Below are 25466 nucleotides of genomic sequence, written 5' to 3'. Positions count from 1 at the left end.
CAGAGGAATGAGTCCCTCAGCATGAATTTAAGCCACTGTAAGTGTAAAAGTCCTGGGAGATCTAACTAGAGAGCAATTGCTTTTCCTCACAGATGGATGCGGTGAGTCGCAGCTGTACGGTGTCGGTGCACTGCGGCAACCACAGAGTCAGGATGCTGGTGATGTTCCCTGTCCAGTATCCCAATAATGCTGCACCATCCTTCCAGTTCATCAACCCAACTTCCATCACAGCCTCCATGAAGGCAAAGCTGCTGAAGGTGTGTAAGGAGTACGGAGTGTCTTTATAAATGTACAAATGATGGATACTTGACGTCTGGATTTTTGAGATATAACTAAACATCAGACTTTGCTGAAGACATAGCACAGGTTATGTTGAACTGGTAAATTGTGAAGCCCATAGGATGAGGTTTTTGTTGGTGCTGCAGCCCAGTGTTTGCCTTTTTCCACTGCTTCTTCATTGCTGCTGTGTTCCAATGTGATGTGTATTGCCTGAGGATCCCTAACATCCTTCTCCTCATGCAGTTGCCCTCAAGCCAGTAATAGACAAAATGACCAGCTAAGCATCCACCTGCAGAGTGATGCTATTTTTGAGCTAGGATGTTGCTTACTGCTCTACTCCACAAGCTGCTTTAAAAATGAGGGGATTTTTTTACACAGGCCCTGCTAATTCAGACCCAGGTGTTTAATCATCTGGTGTAGCAAATACTATTGCTAATGAAATCCTTTCCCCAGCAACACATTGATGGATCAGTTTGAATTTCCTCCTGAAAAAACCTGATCCAGTTTGTCACAAACTGGCATAAAACATATGGGCTGCAGTAATATTGAAGCCTACATCCTGGCTCAGTGTGCTTCTAGGTGAACCTCAGTGCTCTGATCAAAGCACACAGCCATTCCTCAGAGCAGACAGCACACCAGGGGCTCCAGTGGACGTTAGAGGATGTCTGTGACCTGTTCCTGGCATCTGAGCCGCTCTGCAGACAAAAAGGATGTGGGCAAAGTGTGGAGGTAACTGTGAATAAAGTTGTGTCTTGTATGTATTCCAGATACTGAAAGACACTTCCCTGCAGAAAGTGAAGCGGAACCAGAGCTGCCTGGAGCCTTGCCTGCGTCAGCTGGTCTCCTGGCTGGAGTCTGTCGTGGTACGGAGAGCTGTGTGGGCTCCCTGCCCTAGTTTGTTGTCTTTTCCCATGTCCCACACTTCTGCCTCTCCAGTGAGAGTCTGGCCTCGTTAGCTGTGTAAACAGACCCCTGAGACTGGCCATTACATTTGTGTGAGCACTTCTGGTTAATGTTGAAGAGAGCTGGGTGGATGATTAGATGTGTTTTGTTTTCCTTAAATGAAGCCCTGAAGGTTTGCTTTGGGGAACTCTGATATCCAGGTTACCAGGAGTGACTGGAGATTGGAGAATCTTAGTGGTGCATGGGAGCTCCCCAGCTCAGAATATATTTCACTGGCTGCCAGGGCAGGGTTATCATCTGTGAGAGAAGGTAAGAGGCTCAGGTTGTTGATGGAGTCATTCTTGTCTGAAAGGCAGTGGCAGATGTCTTCACCTCCTCAGTTCAAAGTCAAAAGTCCTTCTAGTCCTATTCTAGGGTTTTTGTTTTCTTCCCTGAAAAAAAACCCCAAACTGTGAAAATCTGGGGTTTTTTTCTGCAGCCTTCTGCTGAGGTTTTGTAGGGATGATACTGCAGATAAATCTAAGTCACACTCTGCTCTTAGCTGTGAGATCTGTGATACCTACTCAGCATCCCAGTGTCAGGTATTAGGTCTTTGTGTGGGTGAAGTGTACTGGAGTGGGTGTTTTCAGCATTCAGGAAAAGATTGGAGAGTCTCCTCAGGTTTCTTTTCTGAGAGGTTTTGTTTATTCATCACAAGTAAAGGGCTGGGGTGTTTTTTTTTACCTGTGAAGGCTTATTCTGCTTGGTTGCAGCAGTAATATTGTAAGAATGGGAACTTTCTCTGTTGTATGGAAATCTGATGACTCGAGGCACCACTGCTTTCAAAGAATTCCTTCAGACTGAAGTAGTAGTATTATTTATCCACATAAATGCAGATTTCTGCCAAAATTCCTGTGGATAGTCCTGATGACCCCAATAATTCACACCACCTGCCTTCCTCACTTGAAGACTCCCAGCCTGTGTTTGACACCCCACAGGTGTGTGGCATTCCCACTCAAGGAGATTTTGTGCATCATTGAGGGATCATGTTCAGCTCAGCTAGGTGTCTTGAGCATCATATCCAGAGTCTGAAGGTCAGATTTTCTGTATAGTTTCCTCCTGTTCCTCCCCAAGTTAAGCTCTGCATTTCAGCATGGTTATGGTGGGAGAGAAGTCTCTGGACAAGCAGCCAGAGAAGCTTTTTCCTCAAAGGCAAATGTGCCTGCAAGTGCCTCTGCAGCTGAAGCAGCAACTGCACTCTGAGCTTGGTCTGCTCTGGCTCCAAGGATGAGCAGCTCCTGTGAGGCTGCTTGGCACTGCCATGGCTGATCTCTGGCTGGATTTCTCTCCTGTGGCAGCAGGAGTGTGACCTTGGGTACCTTCTGTTTCAGAACCAAGAGGACAGCACATCCAGCAATCCCTATGCTCTGTCCAACTCCGTGACGCCGCCCTTGCCCACGTTCGCCCGGGTCTCCAATGCCTACGGCTCCTACCAGGACTCGAACATCCCATTTCCACGGACCTCTGGAGCCAGGTTCTGTGGTGCAGGTCAGCCCTGTCACTGATCCATTACAACAGGCACCCAGGGAATGGTCCTTTTAGATGTCTTGGGGAGCACTTGCCTCTGAACAAGATGAGGTTTGGTCATTGCCATGCAAGGAGTAAGGAATGGTGTTAAAGTAGTGATACTGTGGTAAATTTAGAGGTGAGACTAGTTAGCAACTGTTTGCAGTTGGGGTTGCATGAAAGGCTTTAGGATTTGGAAATGCAGGGCTAGCTGAAGAGATAACCTTTGGCTTGTGGCATGCCAGAAGCATTGACAGATCTTTTTATAGAACACTGGGAATAGCTGTTTTCCTTGCCTAGTTCTCTGCTACCAGCATCACATTACTGGGTGTATTTTGGCACTCAGTCTTCACAAAACTTCTGTGATTTGAGGGTTGAATTTACCCCTTGCTGAAACCATATTCATATTACTAACTACTCTTTTCTCATTCTACACTCTTTCACTTGTCTAAAATAGCTTTCCCAGGGTCATTAAGAAACTTCCCCTAAATGAAAGATGGGGTACAATCATATCCAGGTTTCCAGGAGAGCACATAGAGGGTAAAGTTAATTAAAAACCAGGTTAAGATCTGAGTAAGAGCTGTTAAGTCTCACTGAGCTGTTTCAGATGCACACATGCCTTCTCTGAACCTGACTGCATCCCAGTGTGAGCACATTTTGAAAGCTGCTTTCCATACAGGCCTCCCTGAATTCCCAAGTAAAACAGAATAATATTGATTGAATAGGCCCAATAAAGCCTGCTACATCCTGAAATGCTTGCAAGAGTAGGTGGCTGAAGACACTCAAGAGGCTAACAAATGGGATAAGGCTTGTGAGAGAATGTTTTGGAGTTGGTTTCAGATGTCTGGGGCTCTCCTGTTGAAGAAGAGTTGTACAAGCTGCAGTGGTTTCTCTGCATTGCCAAACATCACCTCACCTCTGGAGTAACAGTGCTTGGCAAGTTCTGGTGGAGAGTTAAACATGAGCATACATTTGCTCATTTTCTTTCCCTGTCTTTTCTCTAACAGCTATAAGCCACTTGAAGTTGTGCTTTTGAGAGAAACATCCCAAAACCTCCATGCTTTGTAGTGGGTTTGCAGGGAGTTGATTTGGGTTGAGAGAATGTCTGGTTTTAGTTCATAATTACTAAGTAGATAAGAACCAAGCCCCTGGCCTCTGATACACAGGGAAATCTGGTCATTTAGTTTGAACCACCCCTGAGTGATCTCCTCCTTGTTGCATGATCTTGATGCCATGTCCTGTCCCTTCAGGGTACCTGGTGTATTTCACGAGACCCATGACCATGCACCGCGCTGTGTCCCCGATGGAGCCCACACCCAGGTGAGTCCCCTGGGTGGGCTTTGAGCTGTGCTGCTGTCATGGGCTGGAAGGCAGGAAAATACCAGGTCCTGCATTGGAGCTTGTCCCCTCCAGTGTTAGCTGTGCCCTCAGCGCAGAGCACCTGGGCCCTTACAGGGCCTCAGCAGAGACCTCTTCCCAGACAGTGGCACCATTGCTGGCAGCTTGGGTTGCTGGAGATGTCAGTGTGAGCTGCAGGGTGTTTTGGTGGGAAAAGGCCCTGGAAGTGTGTTCCCTTTCTTCCAGGTCTCTGTCAGCTTTATCAGCCTACCACAGTGGCCTCATCACTCCGATGAAGATCCGCACGGAGACTCCGGGCAACCTGCGCTTGTACAGTGGGAGCCCAACACGCAGTGAGAAGGAGCAGGTCTCCATCAGCTCCTTCTACTACAAAGAAAGGGTAAGTACCACACCAGAACGCTGCTCCCAGCACTTCAGCCTTCATGATCTGTTTTCCTTTCATTTAGAATTGCTAGTAACAGAAGTTTTATGTTCCTCTCAAAAAGACATCTTTTTACAGGCAGCTCTGTCAAATGGATTTATCTCCTATTAGAACTTCTTTACCAATCTTCTCTAGCATTTAACCTGCTTATTTTGATGTTTCTCTGTGCTGACCATCACGGTTCCCTTCAGTGCATTACGCTGTCTCCCTTTGCATTATGTAGGGTTAAAATCTCACCATGTAAAAAGTTGTAGTCTTTGGATAGGTACATGTAGGCAGCTCTTGCTGTTCTGGGTACTCCCTGATATATAAAACTGCAAAGGGTTGTGACTCTCTGCAGCTTTCTGCCAACCTCTCCCGGTCTATGGGATGTGGTTGGTTATTTCTATTTCAGGTGTCTCTTTCAGGGATATGTGCCCTTTTCTTTTTTTCTCTAAACAAAAATAATTTCTACATGATTCTCTGAAGACCTTCCAATTCACATAATTCTAGTTTAGGTGAAGGTTTTGCTGTTGTTCCTGTTTACAAGGCTTTGGAGAAGAGTGGGATTGTTTCCTTCTGGGACATGGTGGGTGAGGAAGACCTGTGGTAATTGTAGGGTGGCTGCAGGGTAGTTGTAAAGCAGCTGTGAGGGCCTGGTGTGCCTGGAGCTGATGCTGTGGGAGCAGTAGGCCAAGCAGATTGTTAGAAACGAATTGTGCTTCAGCAGGGGGTGAAGTGGCTTGTAAAAATGCAGTAAGCTTCCACTGGGAGCCTCAGAATTTGGGGCATTGAGTAGTTTGTTCACTGTCCCTGCAGAGGACACAGATCTGTTGCAGCAGTGGGGAGCTTCCAGGTAACCCAGGGAAAGCCAAAACCTGTCTGCACTCTGCTGGCAGAAGGGTTTGGGAACTCGTGTCCCTGGAGCAGAGGAAGTCAAAGCCTTGAACACCCATTCTTCCTGGGCACCCAGACAAGTCCTGTTTTTCTGGTGGTGCTGGGTTTGTCAGCCCATCCTGTCTCTGGGACTGTGTCCTGCTTCCATGATGTCATTACAGCTCCCTGCTGTGGGGAGAGCCCCTGTCCCCAGTGCAAGTTCTGCTTCCATACAGACCACAGAAGACTCTGAGTCCCCATCCTGTTTTTTTTCTCACACAACCTTTTTTTTTTTTTTTTTTTTTGATGAAAAGAGAAAATGGTGCTGCCTGAAATTACAGAATAGAATCATAGCCTGTCCTGGTCTTTGTAGGAGAGTTTATTTAAAGAGCTACCTCTGTCCTCTGCAGCAGGCTTGTCCCCATACAAAGCCTCTCTAAGATGACAGACAAGGCTAAAAATAACATGTGGAACCAGCTTGGTGCAATTTCATGTGACCTGTCTCCCCAGCCCTTGTATTGATGGCAACAAGATTTTTGTCACAGGGTAAAAGAATTGAAGAGAACAAAGCATGTGTGCAGCCATGTCTGCTGAAAGCCAAGGGAAATTCCTGTGTTCCCCTTCCCCTGCCGAGCTATCTCCTGGCATGCTGGAATAAATGTAAGAACCCTAGCAGGGAGCTGGTTCAAATGTTCTTGCAGATGAAATAGTATTTAAAAAAACAAACCCAAAAAGCCCTGTATCTCCCTTCAGCAAAGGTTTTCTGATTCTTCAGGAGTTGATGTCATGGCCTCTGTTAGCTCAATGCTACGTATTTTTGTTATTTCATTATGACAGTTTTTAAAAGCCCAGACTCTGAGTTTAGTTAACTCCTTTTTCTGAAGCTTGGATTTTATGTTCACATTAAATAAAAGTTGAAATTTTGTGCAAACTGTGATATCAGACAACCTCATCACCAAAATTGAATTTATCAGCCATAACCAAGTATTTAAATCCAGTGTGGCAACCACTGGCATCCACTACCATTAGCAAACAAATGGAATCTGCCCATTGCTAGACAGGAAAGATGTCATGTTCCCATAAAGGCAGGGGAGCTGCTGATTTCCAGCAGAGAGCTCCTTAGTAAGCCAAAATGATGCTAAATCTAGCTCTGAGCCTTTCTGTGCTCATTTAAATATGTGTATATATATGTGCATGCACTCACACACATCTATATAAATATCTTTCTCACTTCTTATTCACACATGCACACTCCTCATTTCTTCCTCCCTCTTTTTCACTTCTCAAAAAAAAAAATCCACTGAAGAGCAGTAGTCAGCAGAAAGGAGGAGCTTTATCTGTACCATGGCATTGCTGTCAGTGTTTTGAAGCTGAGTGTCTCTTCAAGAAGGTGCCATGGAGTTCTTTTTCCCCCCTGCAGTTAGAGGGTCCTGCCAGTGGGGACCTGGGGGCTGCTCAGCCTTGCTGTACCTGGGTGTGGTGACAGGGGTGTCCTTATGCTTCCCATCAGGGAACTGGTGGGGGGACTGAACTTAGTTTTGCTGCTTTTCCACTGTACTGAATTTCCTTCAACTAACCCTTTTCTCCTTCTCTCTGAGGCCTGCTGGAGGAACCTGTAGCACATGGCTGCAGCCTTCTCCTCTCTTTTTCCAGGGGGCCCTGCAGCCAGCCTTGGCTGCCTGGCTGTAGGGCTCTCCCAGCACTGAGGTGCAAGGGGATGTAGAGGCTCAAGGCATGGTTGATGGTCCTGACTGTCTATCATCAACTGAAAACAAATGCAAAATACATTGTACCTCACCCAAATATCCCCTTTTATTGTGTTGACTCCTAGAGATCTGTACACACAACTTTTTTTCGAGTGAGTGTACACTTATGTGCTTTGAAAGATTCCATTTGCTGTTGCTGTAATACTGTGTGAGTACCTATTGCAATATCTTCAAGTTCCTAATGAAAGCCTCCTTTGGAGCTATTTGGCATAGTCAGTCAGTGAATTTGATTGCTCACTCAATCTGAATGAGTTTCTCAGCCCATTATGACAATACCCACATGGCCCTGCCAAGCAGCAGTGTCTCTACATCCCTTCTAATATCCTGACATATGGTTTTTATTGTTTAAAATGAAAGTGAATAGTTACAGCAGGTTCCAATGAATGAAGTTCTGGAGGATGCTGGATGTTAAAGGGAATCTGAGTAAGCAGAGGTGTCTGTTTAGCTTCCTGCAGATATCTGTGCCATGGCACTGGACAGCAGTGCTAAGAATGATGCAGTTTACACTTAGCTGCCTTCCTCTTCAGGCAAGAGGAGTAAAACTTTGGAATTTAGGCATGTGGGGCACTTGGGTGTTGTCCTGTGCTCAATTCATGGTATGAACAAGCTCACATGAAGCAGTCCAGTGCTTCTTGCAGTAATACAACTCCATGTGGAAGACTTTATTCAGATTTGTGTTTGCCAGAGTCTTCCATAGAGGCTGGTGTTGGGCACAGACACAGCAGCCCTTGCTCTGCCAGAGCCATCAGTAATGCTCTGTACAAATGTGTGAGGTGAAAGTGGTTTGCAATGTTCACTGTGTACCAGAGCCATTGGGAACAGTATCTTTTACTCTGCTGGTTCAGGGCACGTTTCATTTCAGTTTATTTACCTTTGTCTTTAACTCTCTTGGTGTCTCTCTTGCCTCCTCCTGGGTATAATGTTTTCGCGTACAGATGTCTCCTCGCTCTGCCCGGCGCCGTTGGTCCATACAAGCAATTAACGACTTCCCGGTACTGTGTGCTGTGCTAATTCTGTCCTTGATATGACCCTGTCTTCTGCCCAAGGGCCCAAGAATAAAATGCCACCTGCCTGCCTTTGAGTAACCTGCACAGAGCTTTTGAGTAACCTGCACTCCACGCAGGGCTAGGGCTTCACAAGAGCAGATGAACGTGTAAGTGGGCAGGAGCAGAGAGTAGCTTGCAAGGTGCAGTTACTGACCCACAGGATGCCTGTTTCACCTGGCCTTGTGGTCAGGAAAGGATGCCAAGGGGTAATTTGAAGTGTAAGAATAGATCAACCTCTAAGATACAGAGTGCACTGTAGAGGAGCTGAGTGATTATTATGTATCATCAACCAACTGATGAGACTGACATTAGAGCACCTAATTTCTGAAAAGACAAAGCCTTGCTGGAGAGGGAGGGAAGATCACTTAAGGGCTGTGGAAGAAGCAAACTGGTTGAGTTTCTGACAACAATCTGTCATCTCATTAACATGAACTGCCACTTCTCAGTGCAATCCATTACACAGTCTTATTTCCTGGACCAAAAATTACAATTTCTTCTTAACTTGTGATCTTCTCCCAGCCCTCGGAGTTGCACCACTGCATTCATCCAGAGTGGTTGCACTTCAGCCACCCTGGCAGGTACTCCTTCCTCCTGGCACCTGCCCTGCCAAGTCTGCTTTGACTTTTGTTTTCTGATTGTCAGGTCCACGTGTCCCTCAGGCTCCAGCATCATTCATGATATCATCTTCTTGATGATATCAGGATTGCTCAAGCTGTGCTGTACATGTGGGCAATTACTATTTCATCACTCATCTTCCAAGCATAGACGAAGCTCAGAAAATTCCATTTCAATTTAAAGATGATCTCTTTAAGTCTGTTTGTCTTAATGTCTGCACCAACAACTGTTTTTTCACAGCTGCTGTCCTTCATGCTATCTCTTCATAAGACAGCAGGGAATAAAATAGAATCCTGTAACACCTGATTTAACTTGGTATAATAGGATCAAGTTGTCCTAATTGCAAGAGTTCTAAGACTGTACTAGCAAATAATAGGTGAAAGAAACCAGAAGTAATTTACTTGACTCTATCATGGCATTTTACAAAGAGCCTTGTGAGCAGCAGAGGCAAGAAATTAAGTTCTGTCTTGAATCAGGAGCAGACTGAAAGAAAGAAAATCAAGCAATGAACTTGCCAGCTTGTGTGGTAAATTGCAGAGCACAAAGGCTATGGTTTAATTCCCTTACCACTGTCGTGGAAGGAAGAGCAAGTATAATTTTCAATAATGCATATTTAAAAGGGATACAGGGGTTAGTCCAAGCCTTGAAGGAGTGATTGTATTTGTGGATAACCTTTGAAAGAGGTTAAACTGACTCTCTGAAGGGGGCAGCAGTGCCTAAGGTGAAGACACAGGCTTACACAAGGAGAGGCATAGGTTATTAGTGCAAATAACATGCCTTCCTTCTGGAAGAAGAGCTCAGCATTGCTCAAGGTGTTTGGGGAAGCAAGAGTTTAGCAAGTTTACAAGAAGCAATAATTCCTCTTTCTAGCCTCCTCTGAAGTGCCCATGCTTCAGGGCAGGTGCCAGCTATTGATTGATGGAAGCTATAAAGAAATATTCCTGCTGTGGGGCACTTGATTCAAAAGGGCCTTGGATTTTTTTAGCACCTTTATGGCAGGTGCCTGATACTGTGGGAGATGCTGGAAATAGTAAATGTTGATTATTTTGAAGAGAAAATCCAGGCAGTGCTGCATGAGCCACATGGGGGAGTTAATCTGTAGGCAGTTGTTCAGAATAAAGGAGCATAGCATTCTACAGGGAGGAAGCAATTTTTGCATTTTATTTAAAAATAAATAAATACGAGAAGCAGCTCGAACCTGACTTGAGCATGTTTAACTATTTTGTACATGTCTTGTTGCTGCTTAATCTCTTGGCATTGAGTCTGTTCTCTTCTGTTCACAACCTTTACCTTTGCTTTACTAATGCCAGTTTATACCGCAAACCCTGAAATTTTGCATATGCTGATGTGAAACAGGCATTTTACATTTCAGGATCCTACTTAAAGCCCTGCCTGCCTCAGCAGGATCCAAAGGCACACACACCCAAGTGTTCAGCATCCTTTCCAAGCGGGCAGCATTTTGCAACTCCTGCTGCTGAGTATGCAGTGATGATGGTGGTTGCTACAAAGCAGTTGGTGGCTTATTCTTGGGCTATCTGTTTCTACATGTAACCCATTTACTGCCATCGTTATCACCTCAGATTGCAGCAAATTACAGCCTTAGGTATAGTAGTGCAGGTGCAGGCTGGCTTTTTTAGTCATTATCCAGTGCTGTTCCCTGCTGTCACCTCCAACCCATGATTGCCATAAATGCTCTGGTTTCTTTCCTTCTCGTGCTCTGAGGAACTGATGAGCCTTAATTTACTTATCACTGTAGCTATTTTCTTTGGTATCTTCCTCTCATTAAACTGAGGAGCAGCTGAGTAGATGCAGTTCTCCTCGGCATGGATTCTAGGCTTCAGAAAGAGCTAGAAATGTCGTGGGCAGTGCAGAAGACCTGTGCCTTTGTCCTTCAGCTGCCAGCAGCTAGCTTGGTGCATGTTGATTCCTGCTTCAGCTCCAACTGTTATGTTCCCTGCTCCCCATCCTGACCTGTGCTCCAGCCCCTAGGAAGAGATGTGTTTTCTGCTCTACCCTAATCCCCCCCGAGCCTTGGTGACACCTTTTGATTACATCATAGTGGGAGCTTCTCCTGGGAGAAGAGGTGAAACAGGAGGGGAGGTGGACCTTGGCCAGATAAACCCAACCTAAAGCTTTCTTTGTCTCTGATAATCCCTGTTAAATGCACTCAGATACCACCTGGTGGAGAGATACTCCTGTAATTAACACCCGCAATTATTGGATTCAAAGCAGAACTTCTGCTGTCAATGGTGATGAACTTTACCCCATCTGTGATGGTTCCCATACTTCTGATTGTGGGGTTTTTTTAATTCTTACTTGCTGTAGCTAAGGTAAACTGGAATTACAAAAAAACCCAGGCTTTTTTCATGGTGACTACATGTAGCTTTATGATTTTTTTTCTGTCACAGCTTTAGGGGCTGGAAGTGGTGGGCATGGAAGTGTAGTACAGGCAGGGCCTGTGGCCATTAACTAATTCCATTCCTAGAGCTGCACCAGTAAAGAATTAGGGTTTCCTTTTTTGCCAGTAAACAAGCAGAGTTGAAAGGAAGAAAACAGGACAATTTTGGTTTGAGTCCAAGTTCTCAGGGGTTTCTGGTACATTTAGTGTTTCCATTTGTATGGTGATATGCTAAAAGCAAGCAGTGGAAACCATTCATGAGAGCTCTTTTTCATTCTCATCTTCATTTGTTGTCATTCTCCTCCAAAAAAAAAGACCTAATTGCCTGTGGAAAATGATATGTGTTGTCCATGTTTGTAGTCTTGAAATGCCTGTTGGGAGGCTTCTTCAGTCTGCTCTTGCAGGGGGCAGGAGCAGGTTGAATCTGTTCCAAAGACTGGGCAGAGGGAGCTCTCCATCGACTGTGAGTTCTGGGTGCAGCTGGCTTACAGATGGCCAGAAGGTGGCAAGTTGCTCTCCAAATTACTTTCCAAGCTCTAGAAGCTCTTGTTGATAGCCCTGCAGAACGTGGGTCTGTGTCTGCAAGCCTGGGCTCAAACACCTGCTCATTCACAGCACAAATAACAGCTTTTGCTGTGAAGCCTGGTAGCCTTTCCAGGACCGTGCCTGAGCTCTTTCCTCCTGGCATGTCATTGTGCTGAGGCTCCCAAGCTTCACTCATACATTGATTTTGGTAGCATCAGCAGCTCCTCACTGCACCTGGGAGACAACATTTGCTGTCCTGAGAAAGAATGAGGTACTCAAGTGCCACTGTTACTTGGGAACCTTCTTGTAGTACAGCCCACATCCTTCAGCATGGGATTGGCAGCCAAACCTCTAGGTGTTATCAAAACAGGATTAGCTTGCCCAACATCAGGAGAGGCAGAGCTGATCCAGACTGTGCCTTGATTAGGAGCTGATGGACTGAAGAGAGGTGGGTCTCCCACCTGACCCCATTCTTGCCACCTTGCACTGCACAGTGCTCTTCACTTTCAGGGGACACATAAATACTGCAGGCACATTCCTCTTGGATGAATTTGGATTTGAATAGATGTGGCAGAGAACTAGTCAGTCAGCTTTTCCAGAGCACTGGTTGCCGACAGCCCAGTGTTTCACCCCTCTGAATGTTGGGCACCATGCAAGCTCTGCTCCTCTTTACTCAGGGGTGGTGGAAGATCGGGGGAATGGTGATGCTTTGGAACATCAGCATCCCTGGAAAAACCCACCTTTGCCTCCTTGGAGGCTGAAATGCCTTCTTCACTTACTGTCAAGCTGGACCCTCTGATCCTCAGCTGTGCAGTGCTCAGAGAAGTTTCAGGAGCTCATCCTTTTTGCTTCTTGTGGCATGTGTTAGTGTGCTCAGCATGGCAAGACCTCCAGCACACTGGCCTAAGCTTGGCACAGGCAGGCAGTGGCATTTCTTAAGGTCATGAGTAGTTTTTAAAGGACATTTTGTGTCTGATAAGCCTGCCCAGGTTCTCACAGGACTGCATGGTCATGTTCAAAAGCCATTTGGCACTCAGCCATCCCAGAGCTGGCCTCACCCTCACAGTAAAGGTGATCCTGCTTGCAGATCCAAGTCCTGCCTTTCCCTATCCCAGTCTGCTCTTTAGGAGCACCAATGTGAGCCTGTGTAAGCTGTGTCTGCCTTGCAGAACCATCAGCACAGGGCCTGCTGGCCCCTGGAGAGAGGGGCTGTTGTGCTTGGATGTGTGGGAAGGCCCAGCATGAGTGTCCCAGGAGAGGCTCCCTACGTCAGCATGACTGGGTTGGTCTGTCGGCTCCGTGTGGCAGTGAGGGAAGGCACCATAGGGGAGCAGCATTGCAAAGCACTGGAACCCTGCCTAGCAGCCAGCACTTCCTTCAGTAGAGCTCCAGTGCCTTCTGCCTGTCGTGCTGCCACACATCCTCTCATCCCTCCTCCTCACTCTCCTAGAGCAAGGAGCTGGAAGAGGTCAGGATACCAGACAGATACTCTGGTGTTTCACACAGCCAAGGTAGCTTTATGCAGCTTGGCTTTAAGGTGGCCTCTGTATCTGTTACAGGGAGTATTTGGGAATCTTGGCTTCTTGTTTCTGTTCCCTCCTGTGGGTTCCTCTCCTTTCTTCTCCCCCTTCTTATGTCCTGAGCCAGCTGTAAATAGCTGTGAGCAAGGGATCCTTGCTAGGAAAACTTGGGCCCTGCTTTATCATCTGTGAGTTGTTTGTTTGAAGCTGTTGATAAAGCAGGAGGTGGGAGCCCTGTGCTGGCACTGAACAGGGCTGTTCTCACCCTGAGAGGGCAGACCTAGAGACAGTCTGGAGCTGTGGGCTCGCCCTGAGGCAAAGGGCGAGCAGCAGCTGCCTCCTGCATGTCTCTGTGCTGACGCTGGCTGGAGTCAGCAGTGGTTTATCTGCAAAGGGTTCCCAGGGAATGAGAATTGAATGATCCTCCTGCCAAACTTGCCCAGGTTTGATTGGCATCCCGATGCTGATTGATTCTATTATTGGCTTTCACAGGGAAACTCACAAAATACTTTTTGAGTGAGTTTGACCTTGAGCTCGCTGCCTTGACCTGCTTTTCACTTCCTACAGATGGAGATGCTTGTTCTCCTGGGCATGTCATGGATGTTTTCCAGGGTAACACAGAGCCTTCTGAAAGGCAGGTTTGGGTGCTGCTTGCATTATTCCTGACCCTAGTGCTTTGTTCCCTGTCCCAAGCAGCCTCCTGTCCTCTTCCCCAGTAACACCTTGCCATTGGTTCTGCAGAAATCAAGGAGGTGGAAAAGCAAACGAGAGGGGACAGATGCCAACAACCGACCCATCAAAGCTGCTGGGAAAGTTATCATCCAAGATATTTCCTGTTTGCTGCCTGTCCACAAGCTGCTGGGAGAGCTCTACATGTGAGTACATGTGGGCTTCATCCTTTTCCAAATGAAAGTAGCTGTCTTTGGCATTGCTGTGCTTTTATCCTGACGTCAGTCAGCATGGATCTGTGAACATTTCTCTACCTCCTTCTTCTGTTCTTGCCTCACTGCTTTTTTTGGTATCCCCCTGCCTCTGAGAGGGCACCTGTCTCCTGGAATCTGAGCATCATCACTGCAAATTTTACAGGTTCTGATTTTCACCTGCTAAAGAGAGAAATTATGAGTAGAAATTCTTTTTCAAATCTCATGTTAAATGCACAGGCTTAAAAATCTCAGTAAATGGCTGTAAAACTATTAATAGCTCATAAAACTTTTTAATTTCAGAAATATTTAATATGTTCCCACTTGGAGTCTTGGTTTTACATATCAGGTCTGTTGTGCAGGTTGTTCTCTGTTATTAGAAAGGATGGAGTTCTGTAGGCATTTTTATGTTTTTGTTGGTTTTGGTGTTTTGTTTTTTTTTAACAAAGAGCTTCCTTTTTCCAGACTGTCTAAATCACATGGTTACAAAACCTCTGTTCCTGAATTTTTTTTTCTTAGCTTTGGTAATACTGGCTGGTCCTTAGCAGAATTTCCAATCTATGGACATTCAGGGAAGAAGCGGATTTCCTTTATGAGGAAAGAAAAAGAGGAAAAAAACCCTTCTTTCTCTCCCTTTCTATGTTATTAAAAAGAATATTCTTTAAAAAAACCTGTTGGACCTTTCTTCTTGGGACATGTTGTGTAAACAGCCTGACCCTTTTCCATGTACTGTAAAAATCTCAAGCAGTTGAAGTGTTGGGAAGATTCCTGATGACAGGCAGAAAAGCACACGTGGGCTTCCTCAGCCCACCTTGCCAGGCTGTCAAGGCTTCACACAGTGGGTGTGTTATCCCCCAGCAGGCCTGGTTCTTCCCAGGATGCCCCTGTCTCCCTGTGAGTCAGACAAAACAGACTGATGGATTGAATGGGAGCAGGACCATGTAGCCAATGGCACCAGCTTTTAGGGACAGGAATGATTCTGGACTTGATGATGCCTCAGCAGAAGTTTGGTCTGATATCCTCTTGGAAATGGTGTTGCTTAGAATCAATCCCAGTAGTATGGAGCTGGACTTGATGTGTGGTGTATTAGCAAAAATGAATATTGGGAGGAGGATGGCAGTGATCCCTGAATAACAGGGGATGGGATGGGAACCTGGCCATGCAAAGAGGCTTCTATTGATTGGGAGGTCTGGGCTGCCCACTGCTGCCAGAGCCATGTTCCCCTTTCCCCCCATTCCTCCCCACCTTTGCAGGTAATGTGCCAATCAGAGCTGAGTTTCCTCCTTCCCTTTCAGACTGAATGTGAATAACATCCAGGAGACTTGCCAGAAGAATGCAGCCTCAGCCCTGGCCGTGGGCCGGAGGGATCTCGTGCAGGTATGCCATGGAATCCCTCCTCTTCCTCAGCATGCTGTGCCACCCTCCAATGGCTTGTGCTGTCACCAGCACCCAAAGGCCACTGGGCTTCAGCAGCTCTGTCAGGAACTCCCTGGCTGGTGAACCTGGCCTGTGGAAAGGCCACCAAGTTGGTCCCCACCTCTCTGACTCTGGGCATTAAGAGATTCCTTCTCAGGACTGCACACAGATTCTTTTATGCCCTTTGCCATACTGAGTGAAACACATTTTTCAGGGAATTCCTGTAGGCAAAGTGAGGAATGCAGCCTGCTTTTGAGTCATCAAATGGAGTAACTGTGCACAGAGTTGCCTAGCTGCTGTCAGCATTTTGATCCGTAATTTTTTTTGTACTTATGTAATTGTTCCCATTGTTTGGCATTCTGCTGGCACTGGGTACTAACTGCAGCTATCTTCTTCCAAGAGAGCTTGGGCCCAGGGGCCCCAAAATGAGGCTGGCTATTTGCCTTCAGCTGAAAATAGGAGAAAAATGGCTGTTGTGACCCATGCTTGTCCCTGTGATTAGTCCATTGCAACAGGCAGAACATTTGACAGGACATGGGAACACCTGAAAGGGATGGGAGGTGGCAGTGCCACAGGGGCTGTGCACATCTCCTCAGCATTTGGCTCTTCTAGAGCTGGATAAGCAACATGCACAGGCTTACCTGATCTAAGCAGAAGCTGACTCAGGCTGTTGTCTTGCTTCTTGGTGGGTTCTGCAACACCAGCAGAGAGAAAGTAGGTCTGGTTCCCCCTTGTCTGTTCTTCCTCTTGCAGTCTGGTTTGTCCACATTGGACCAGAGTTTGGGTGGAGTAACTTCAGCAAGATTTCTCTGAGATAACTCTGTTTCTTGCTTGGTTTTCCCTGTCCCCTGTAACTCCAGCCTGTAGTGCAGCTCACAGCAGACATTCAGGCTTGACTTGCAAGTCGCAGGTTTGATGTGCTCTGTAGCAGTGTAGGAAGTGCCATCCTTCCTGTTTGCTTTCTGTGCACTCTCTTACTCAGTCCAGTCCTTGTTTCCGTTTCTCTTCTGTTGCTCTCTCTGATTTCATGGAGAGCAGCTTTGGGACTTTTTCTGGCTGTTTTTTGTACTTGGTGCATGTGTTTTTTCTTTATTGTCTACATTGTCAGATCTCTGATTTCTGCTGTCTTTTTAGCACCATGCTCTTTTTCCTTTCCTGCTTTATTTTTCATGCCAAACTAGGAGCTTTCCTTTTCCCTGGAATATCATGACTGTCCCATGTTTAAAGGCATAGCAGAAAAAAAAAAGTCTTAGATCAGTGGTATAGAGACTGACAAGATGGAACTGTTTTCAAAGTAGAGGATGATAAATAAAGGAGAAATTTCATGTGAAGTGGTTAAACTTCTGAAAGAGAAAAAGCAAACTGTCCTGTCTGTGCCAGGCTGCATTAGGAGAATGGCACTCAGTGATACCACTAATGACAGAGTACTTCTCATGCAAATAATGATTTACCAGTAAACTTTCTGCCACCAGACATCTCTGAACCCAAGAACTGTATCAAATCTAAACCCTTTTGAGCCTAGTGACTATAAAATGCCCTAATAGACTACAGACTGTTCTGCTTTTGCGTTTAACCCAAACACAAATTGAGTATGACAGAGAAAGCTTTGGTTTTGTGTTATTCTCTGCATTATTCGTGACACAGAGACCGAAACTGTTCCCTGCTGTCAGGAAAAAAAAAAAACCAAACAGACAAGCTCCATTATTATCTGTCTGTCTGTGTGTGAATTTGTGCACACCTATGCCCTGGGAGTGTGGTTAATCCTAATTGTAGCTTTGCTGCTTTTCCTTCCTGTCTGCCAGGTTTGGTCACTGGCCATGGTAGCCACTGATCTCTGTCTTGGACCGAAGTCTGACCCAGATTTAGAGATACCTTGGGCACAACATCCATTTGGACGTCAATTACTGGAATCCTTGTACGTGTCTGAGTGCTGGGGAGGGCTTGGGGAATGGTTGGAAGCAGAGCCCTCCATAACTATCTATGTGTAAGGGGTCATTTCAGGTTTGGGGTAGTGCCACAGCATGGATTTTTTTTCCCATCTCAAGCCTGTGATGCATCAGAAAGGGAAACTCCACATGTGTTTCTGGCACACAGGAGACAGCTCTTGACCTTCCACCTATCACTCAGGTCTTCCTTGGCCAGCATTGAGCAATAGGCCAGACACAGGTGGAGCTCTGCTTTCCATGCCCACAATGCTTGACTTGGAGATTTGGGTTTCCTGCTCCCCACTGAACAAGCCTGTTGGTGCAGCACCTTTTTTCACCTTCTGATTTCCTGTTAGCTTTACTGGGAAGTGTTCCAGTGGCCACAAAGCCAAGTGTTAGCTACAAATGTTTTCCATGTGAATCTGCTCAGGAGTTACATAATCCATGACTGATACTATTTGTTGATCCATGCTATTTGGAAGTGCAGGATTTGTGTGCTGTGCTTTCCATGCTGTTGCTTGGCTGAGCTCTCTCCTGCTGCATGGCAGAAGTGGGAGCACAGCACAGGTTGTTCTTTATCACTCTCAGCCTTCAGAGCAAACTGGAAACTTCCTAGCCTTCTAGAAAGCCTGCAGCAGCCTTTTGCCTTGTGACCCAGGTGCAGGACACTTGTACCCAGAGGCCTTTGTCAAAAAGATGTTGTGGCTGGGAGTGAGTCTAATGGCTCCAGCACTGCATCAGAGCCCAAGTACTACTGAATTCCCAGAGCTCCCATCTTTCTCTCACCAGTTAGGTGTGAGTGCTTTCAGAAGGAGAACTTGGCTCCTCCAAGGAGTGACAGAAAAGCCAACCCAGTCCCTCAGTGCACATCTCCTGTGGGCAGTGATGACACCCAAACCCATGTGTGCAACAGGCTTGAAGTTAGCTGCCCTGGAGTCTCAATGGTTTTGCCACTGAATTTTGCCCAGTCTCACACTGTCTTTTTCATTTCCCAGGCTGGCTCATTACTCACAGCTCCATGATGTCCAGACCCTGGCCATGCTCTGCAGTGTGTTTGAAGCCCAGTCCAGGCTCCAGGGGTGCCCCAACTCTTGTGTCCCCTTTCCTCAGCGTGCCTCCAACCTGGCCTCCCACAGCCGATATGTACGATCACCATTTCTTTCCCATTTGTCTTGGATATCTTTGAACATCTCTCACATAGATGACATGATTTATTCTCCTTTCCCCCTCAACAGCCCAGCTTTACTTCCTCTGGTTCCTGTTCCAGCATGTCAGATCCTGGGATTGGCACTGGAGGCTGGAGCATAGGTATGAGACCTGGCTAGTAAATAAAGGAACCCTTCCAGCCAAGGTTTTAGATGGCTCCTGTGGTGGGGAAAAGAGGGAGTTAGTACTGGCTGTGACTGCAGATGTGCTCTGCCAGAGCAGCTCTGTGGGGTTTGGCCAGGATGGTGTGACTCCATGGCTGGAAGTGAGCAGGCCTTGCAGTATCTGTGTCGAGGCTCCTGCAGTCCTGCACCTTCTGACTTCAGTAGGTACTTCATTCAGTGAGTATCAAAAATGGCCCCAAAATGTCATCAGCTGGCTAATTCCACAGCATTTGGGGTAAAAGCAGTGCTGGGCTTTCTTCTCTCACTGGAAGAAATGCAGCAGTGGGAAAGACTGGCTTCTTGGTGCTCTGAATATCCACAGAGGTTTTTCACTGTGACAAAGGGGGGCTCTGGTGTCAGAGTTGAAACTTTTGGCAGATTCCTAGTGATACACTCGGCCTGGGGCAGCATCAGCCCTGTTGGTACCACAGCTGTAACTTTTCAGTGTGATATCAAGACATGTGTGACATGGGGAAGAGGAGAGGATGGGGGCTAGGGAAGTGGAGAATCTTTTGTAGCAGTTATTAGCAGTCATCTCCCTGCCCCCAGGGCTGTACCTTGCATGCAAAGGCCCCTTTACGTAACAGCAGTCCTGGTGATGAGAGTCCTCCCTGTCTAGGAAAGAGGAACCCAGGTCCGCCCAGGAAAATGTTCCCAAGCAAACTCCATGGGATTGATTGCCTGGTTACTTTTTGTCTAAAGCAGAGGGCAAAAGGGATTCCTCCACATCAGATTTCTCTGTCTGGTGATGCCCATGAAGTCCTTTCACCAAAAGTGTAGCAGAAGCACTTGGCAAGCAGAGGCTGGCACATAGGTCTCGGAGGCGGGGCAGTGTTTGCTGGAATGCAGAGGGTGGTAGGACAGAGATAGGACTGAAACACAGGGGGTGCAAACCTGTGGTCTTTCATGTCCCTTCCTGATTGCAGTTTTGAGGGGGGAGATGCACTCACAGCCTCTTGGTGTTTGCAGCAAACAAAGACACAGAGCAGACCTCCACTCCCTGGTGCGAGTCTTCTCCGGACGACTTCCGCTATGGAAACCTAACGTATCCTGATCCTCGGGAGAGGGAGAAGGACCAGCATGAGAAAAACAAAAGGTAGGTTATCACAGGCCTTGGAGGTACTGAGAGATGCCTTACTTGTGTCTCAGTCATGTAGAACTCCATGGCCAGGTCTCTTGGTGCTGTGCAGTACCACATCTGCCCCTAGACCTTGTCATTCACACAATTACTTGAGGAAGCTTCATCCTGCAGATCAGTGCTGCTGGGATTACGCATGATGCATCCCTAAGAGGCCGTGGTGGGGGTCCCAAAGGACAGTCCACCCATGGAGTGTGCACCCTGGAGTGTAGAACAAATCAAGGCCAGAGCAGTTTGTGTTCAGCAATGTTTCAGCAACCCATGGGAAGTGCTCTGCTGCATTTCCAGCAATGTGAGCTGGTTGCATAGCCATTGCAGGAAAGAGGATTGCAACCCAAGTCTGAGAGTCAACCAGTTACAAGCCTGTTTGTTCCTCTAGGCTGCTGGATCCTGCCAACACTCAGCAATTTGATGACTTTAAGAAGTGCTATGGAGAAATCCTTTATCGCTGGGGCCTGCGAGAGAAGCGGGCTGAGGTCCTGAAGTTTGTCTCGTGTCCTCCTGATCCCCACAAGGGAATTGGTGAGTGTCAGGTCCAGTTGTTCAGGCAGAGCCACAGCTCTGCCTGAGGAGCTTAGGAACGTGCAATCTGCAGGGCAGGATGTGTCGTGAATGAGTGGACAGAGTTTATCAGAGATCCACCCAAGCGAGTCACAAGGGTTTAAAGTGGTTATATAGGTGTAATTGAACCTTGGTACAAATTGTTCCACAGAATTAATGATGGCAAACCAATTATTTAATATGAATAAAATATGAAGGGTTTATTTAAATTGATGAATATCATGATAATAATTTGACTAAAAAGGCCTTAATCAGAGTTATTTACCACGCAGTATAGAAAATTAAAACTAGAAATGCAATGAACTGGTTATTAAATAAATAATATCAAAGTTAGCTTAAGAATTATCAGGTAGACACTGATGTCCATCCCATAGCAATGACCATGGGCAAATCTCTCTCACTCAACTTTGTGGAGTGACCTTGAGGGGTGTCCCCACCCAAGGTAAGGATCTTCACACACACCTAAGGGAGGTGTGTTAAAATTTTTCACCATTTAAAAATGGAACTGGTCTTTATGGTATGGAGTGATTGACTGTCAGTCACAATTTTAGATAAAATGTTGTCCTGCCTGCTCAACAGAACATGCTTTATTTTTGAGTAAGATGCTGTCAGCTCTTTGGTTTCTTTTTCTGTAAACATCTGCCTCTCCCTTCCCTGCGAGGGTTTTCACATCCCTGTTGATGCCAGCATTTGCCTTACCTATCCATGTGATGGGTATAATTTGGAGTAGTGTGATCAAGCTGATTTCAGCATTCTTCAACACTAAGAACAGCAGCCCCTCTCCCCACTGAATCCATCACTGATACTGATAGATAGCATGCAAGTAAGGCAGAATCCAAGCTGGTTTATTCCTGCTTAGGCAGAGCATCCTGCTACAGCTACATGGATGAAATGTCCATTGGTTACTGAAATGTCACAGCAAATGTGGCATTTAACCTCTGACAGAAGCCAGCTCTGCCAGTAAATGGGTTTGACTTCTTCACAGTTCTGGGTGGAGGTGAGGCTTGCAGGTGTTGGTTCAAGGGCTTTGTAGACTGTAACATCTCTCCAGGAAAGCTGGAAAATTCTCATACTGCCATGCCAGCAATGCTCAGCTCTGTGCTGATGAATGTCCTTTATTTCCTCTGAGATGCTCTGTCTTCATCTCTGATCCTTGACTGAAGTGTCCTTATGCGAAAATTGCAAGATCTCTAACTAGGTGAGCTAGCCAACAAATAGGTAAAGAGAACTTTCCTCCCAAAATACTTTCAGCAGTGTAGATGTCCAGGTTAAGGACAGCTGCCAAATGGTCTTCTTCACAGACCTATACAAAACAGATGTGCTTGACCTGGGGGGAGAAAAACAGGTGAAGGATGCCAGAGAAACAGCAGTAGTCTCACTTTGTCACCCAAGACAACTTCTGGGGAATAACTGGAGTGAAAACAGGGGAACTGCCTTTGCCTCCTCCATGGCTGACAGTCTGATGCAGAAGCATCAGGTGGGCTCTCTGATGAGAAATGGAGGCTGTTCTTGCTTGCTTAGTGACACTTTCTAGTGGTAAGAGGTGGATGAGACCAGCAGGAACCTTCACGAGTCAGTGTCTCCAAGGCTGGAAATCCAGCTGTAGCCATCAGGGGAATTGGTGGGCCAGTCAGTGCCTCAGTGCTCCACTTGCCCATTCCTTTGATTGTGTGTGGAGAACAAACCAAGATCTCTGAACGCCAGCCACCCTCCCATGCTGGTGGAGCTTTGAGCAGTGTGAGGGGCTGTTTGCAGGGCTGTGTCCGTGATTCCAGCACTGACTGTCCCCCTCTCTCTGTGTTCCTGGCAGAGTTTGGCGTGTACTGCAGCCACTGCCGCAGCGAGGTGCGCGGCACGCAGTGCGCCGTCTGCAAGGGCTTCACCTTCCAGTGCGCCATCTGCCACGTGGCCGTGCGCGGCTCCTCCAACTTCTGCCTCACCTGCGGCCACGGCGGCCACACCAGCCACATGATGGAGTGGTTCCGCACGCAGGAGGTCTGTCCCACGGGCTGTGGCTGCCACTGCCTGCTCGAGAGCACCTTCTGAGCAGCGAGCACAGCGGGCACTGAATGAATATTCAATTCCCAAGCCATGCTGAGCCAGCTCCGCTCTGTCTGGAGGAGGTCGCCGCAAGGAGCTGGAGCAGGACGTCCTGGCAGTGTGCTGTGGTGATGTTTACAAGTGCTTCCATTACTCCTGCGCTTCCCAGGTTGCTTTCAGACCAGTTTGACCAAATTCCCTGTGTCCATTGCTGGCAATGGATGCCAGACCAGAAAAATTGCTCTCTCCCGCAGAAGGGTGTATGAATATTCCTTAGTTTGGGGTGAAGAGGTTTTTGAAAGCTCCCCTGGAAGGGGCCCACCTGGCAGAGCCAAACTCGCTTCAGCAATGTAGAGTCTTTACCAGGTGCCTCCTTACATGGGCTCAAACTGAGCAAAAGTTTTACACACTTAAAGCAGAAATAATTCTGAAACAACAGTAAGCTCTGAAGGTGAGTTGTAAGTGGCGCTTGAAGAGGAAATAGTCCATGGAACTGTGCTCAGAGTTTCCCTGGAAGCAGCAGGGTCCTTATTTTGAATGGCTGTTTACATCGTTTTGATTTCCTCACAGAGCAAGGAAAGGAAATGGCATTTTTCAGGATTACATTTTAAATAATTTCTGCTCACTAGTCAGTACCTGTGAAAAGCCCAGACAAGCACCCAAGGTCCCTGGGATTAGTTGCTTCCAGCAGTTTTAGAACTGTTAGGCTTTAAGGTGTCTCCATTTCCTGCTCTGACCAGGTGATAAAATGCACTTTAACTTGTCCCTGTCTTGGTGGTGACACTTCCTGGTCACTGGAAAAGGCATCTGGCTTTTGAGTTTCAGATCCACACTGTCTTTTAGATGTGGTGTTTTAGAAAACCTTTGCTCCTTCACTGAGAGCACACAAGAGGACACTTACTCAATACAGCTCCTTCTGGCTGTTCTTTCTGAGCACTATGGGGAAAATTAGGGTCAATTTGAGATTTGCTGCTGCTGGAGTGATGAGGCTCTTCAACAGGGAGGCAGCAGTTTCTAGGGAAAAAGGGGGTTTGGAAGAATGGTGGAATCCATGGAGGCAGTAGGTTGAACTGTGGAGCATCAACTGGAGAATGTACTGATGGATCTGTCTGTTTGGGGCTGTGCCTGCAGGGCACTCCCAGTGCAGGGATGCTGCTGTGCAGTGTGTGCACACCTGGAATGTGCAGCCTGTGCCTCTCCAGGGCTGGCTGCAGCCTGAGCTTTGGATTTGGGTTAATGTGTGCCAGGGATGAGCCAGCTGGATCTACCCCCACCTGTACTGGCACTGATCCCTTCTCCCACGCTTGCCTGCTGAGTGGGGCCACGTGCCATTGCCCTTCCCAACCCCTGTGCTAGCTCAGGCAGTGGGATCCTGCTGTGGAAAAAACAGATGATGTATCTTAAAGAATTAAAACATTAAAGTTATTTTTTTAAGTGCTGTTCTGATAGAATGTGGTGTTGTTCTGATGGCTCTCTCTCTTGGGGAGCCCCCAGCAGCTCTCCCTCCCAGTGGATGGTGAGTGTTGCACCCATGGCCCTCTCGCTGCGCCCCAAAGCAGGGGGCTCGGTAGTAGCAGAGCCCCCCAAGAGCTGCGGCACTGCTGGCTCCCCCAGCCCCGCTGGGACAGTGTGCTGGCACCTGCCACACAGCCTGGGAACTGCCCGCGGTTGTGAGGCTCCTCTTGGGAAAGCGAAGCCGGGCGGCGTCTGAGCTGCCGGCAAGCGCAAGCCCACATCCTGCAGTTCGGGGAGGCCCTGGGCAGCGTCTGCCCCCCAGGAAAGCGGGCGGGGGCAGCGGGGTCCGGCCGGCGCCGCCGCAGCCCCGGGGCCGGGGAGCGCTGCCGCCCTCCGCCTCCCTCCGTGACTGCCATTCAGCCGGGAAGTATTCTCATTTCCATGCTCGAGTGCTCCTGTAGCTTGGAAGGGAAAGGAGATTTGTTATTTAAAGGTGACGGACCGACAAATCGTGGTATTTAGTGTGTTATTACAGTCCATTACGGTCCATCTCCGTAGTATGTGAATGCCCCCGAGGCGGAGCACGCCGGCACTTCAGAGGAAGGCGGAAAAGCCCTTGCCTGGTGTTTGTGTAGCCCTGCACAGGTAGGTGGAATCCTTCCCAGATGCTGCCGGCATTTCTCTCACACCCTGCAGAATGTCTGGTGGTTCCTTTGCGAGCAGCCCCACTGCATGTAGAAGTGACTATTGCAAGGAAACACAGCTGGCTTATTCTGCCTCCCTGGAGCCGGTTGGAGAGAGAAACGTTGTTGCCTTTGCCGTGCAGGGCAGCCATAAACGGTGTCCCCCAGCCAGCCCCTTCTGTGCTGCCCACCCCCGACTGTCTGTCTCCACGCCCACCTGCCCTTTGCAATAACTTGGTACCAAGTGCAGAGAGTTCCCCAGTGAGGCCAAACCTCGCTCTGAATTGCAGCCTTAGAGAAGGGAGGGGAGCAGGGACTGCTCAGGCAGTGAGTGTGGGCCAGAGCATGCACCAGACCAGCTCTGGGATGCTGCCATGGGCAAACCAGGTGAATTGATAGAGCCCTCAGCTGATGCACAGTGCTCAGCCGTGCTGCAGGGCAGGGGATGACCCATCCATGGTTCCTGTTGGAGCAGGAGCAAGGGGGCATTGGATTAAACCAGCTGCTCTGCACGAGGAGTGCTCTGTGCACTGCGTGGGAGGGGTGCCAAACCACTTCCCTCAGGGCATCCCTGGTGCCACAGCTGTGCCAGGGCTCCAGCAGTGACTGGACACTGCCAAGGAGGGGAACTCCATCCCATCCCTGGCCAGCTCCATCCAGACAGCCCAGCAGCAGCACCCTGCAGAGATGCCCACGCACCCCACCCCTGCTCTGGCGCCCATCCCA

The 25466-nt window shown here is 47.7% G+C and overlaps 1 protein-coding gene across 3 annotated transcripts in view; it reads left to right on the top strand.

Moving 5' to 3' along the window:
* Positions 1-24041, top strand: part of WDR59 (WD repeat domain 59) — a 47791-nt gene extending 23750 nt beyond the window's left edge. For 2 of the 3 annotated variants that reach the window (XM_064723485.1, XM_064723487.1), the window contains exons 14-27: positions 93-257; positions 1047-1142; positions 2553-2709; positions 3978-4047; positions 4312-4465; positions 8064-8120; positions 13974-14107; positions 15448-15529; positions 17371-17483; positions 18489-18636; positions 18729-18801; positions 19833-19959; positions 20381-20523; positions 22373-24041. In XM_064723485.1, the coding sequence (XP_064579555.1) occupies positions 93-257; positions 1047-1142; positions 2553-2709; positions 3978-4047; positions 4312-4465; positions 8064-8120; positions 13974-14107; positions 15448-15529; positions 17371-17483; positions 18489-18636; positions 18729-18801; positions 19833-19959; positions 20381-20523; positions 22373-22608 (1755 nt within the window). In that variant the 3' untranslated portion in view covers positions 22609-24041. The remainder of the gene's footprint in view (positions 1-92; positions 258-1046; positions 1143-2552; positions 2710-3977; positions 4048-4311; positions 4466-8063; positions 8121-13973; positions 14108-15447; positions 15530-17370; positions 17484-18488; positions 18637-18728; positions 18802-19832; positions 19960-20380; positions 20524-22372) is intronic. The other variant, XM_064723486.1, reaches the window with a different exon arrangement.
* The last annotated feature ends 1425 nt before the right edge of the window (positions 24042-25466 follow it).

This window comes from Zonotrichia leucophrys, chromosome 11 (assembly GCF_028769735.1).
Source record: "Zonotrichia leucophrys gambelii isolate GWCS_2022_RI chromosome 11, RI_Zleu_2.0, whole genome shotgun sequence".
Lineage (NCBI taxonomy): Eukaryota > Metazoa > Chordata > Aves > Passeriformes > Passerellidae > Zonotrichia > Zonotrichia leucophrys.
This window is presented reverse-complemented; position numbering and strand designations above follow the sequence as displayed.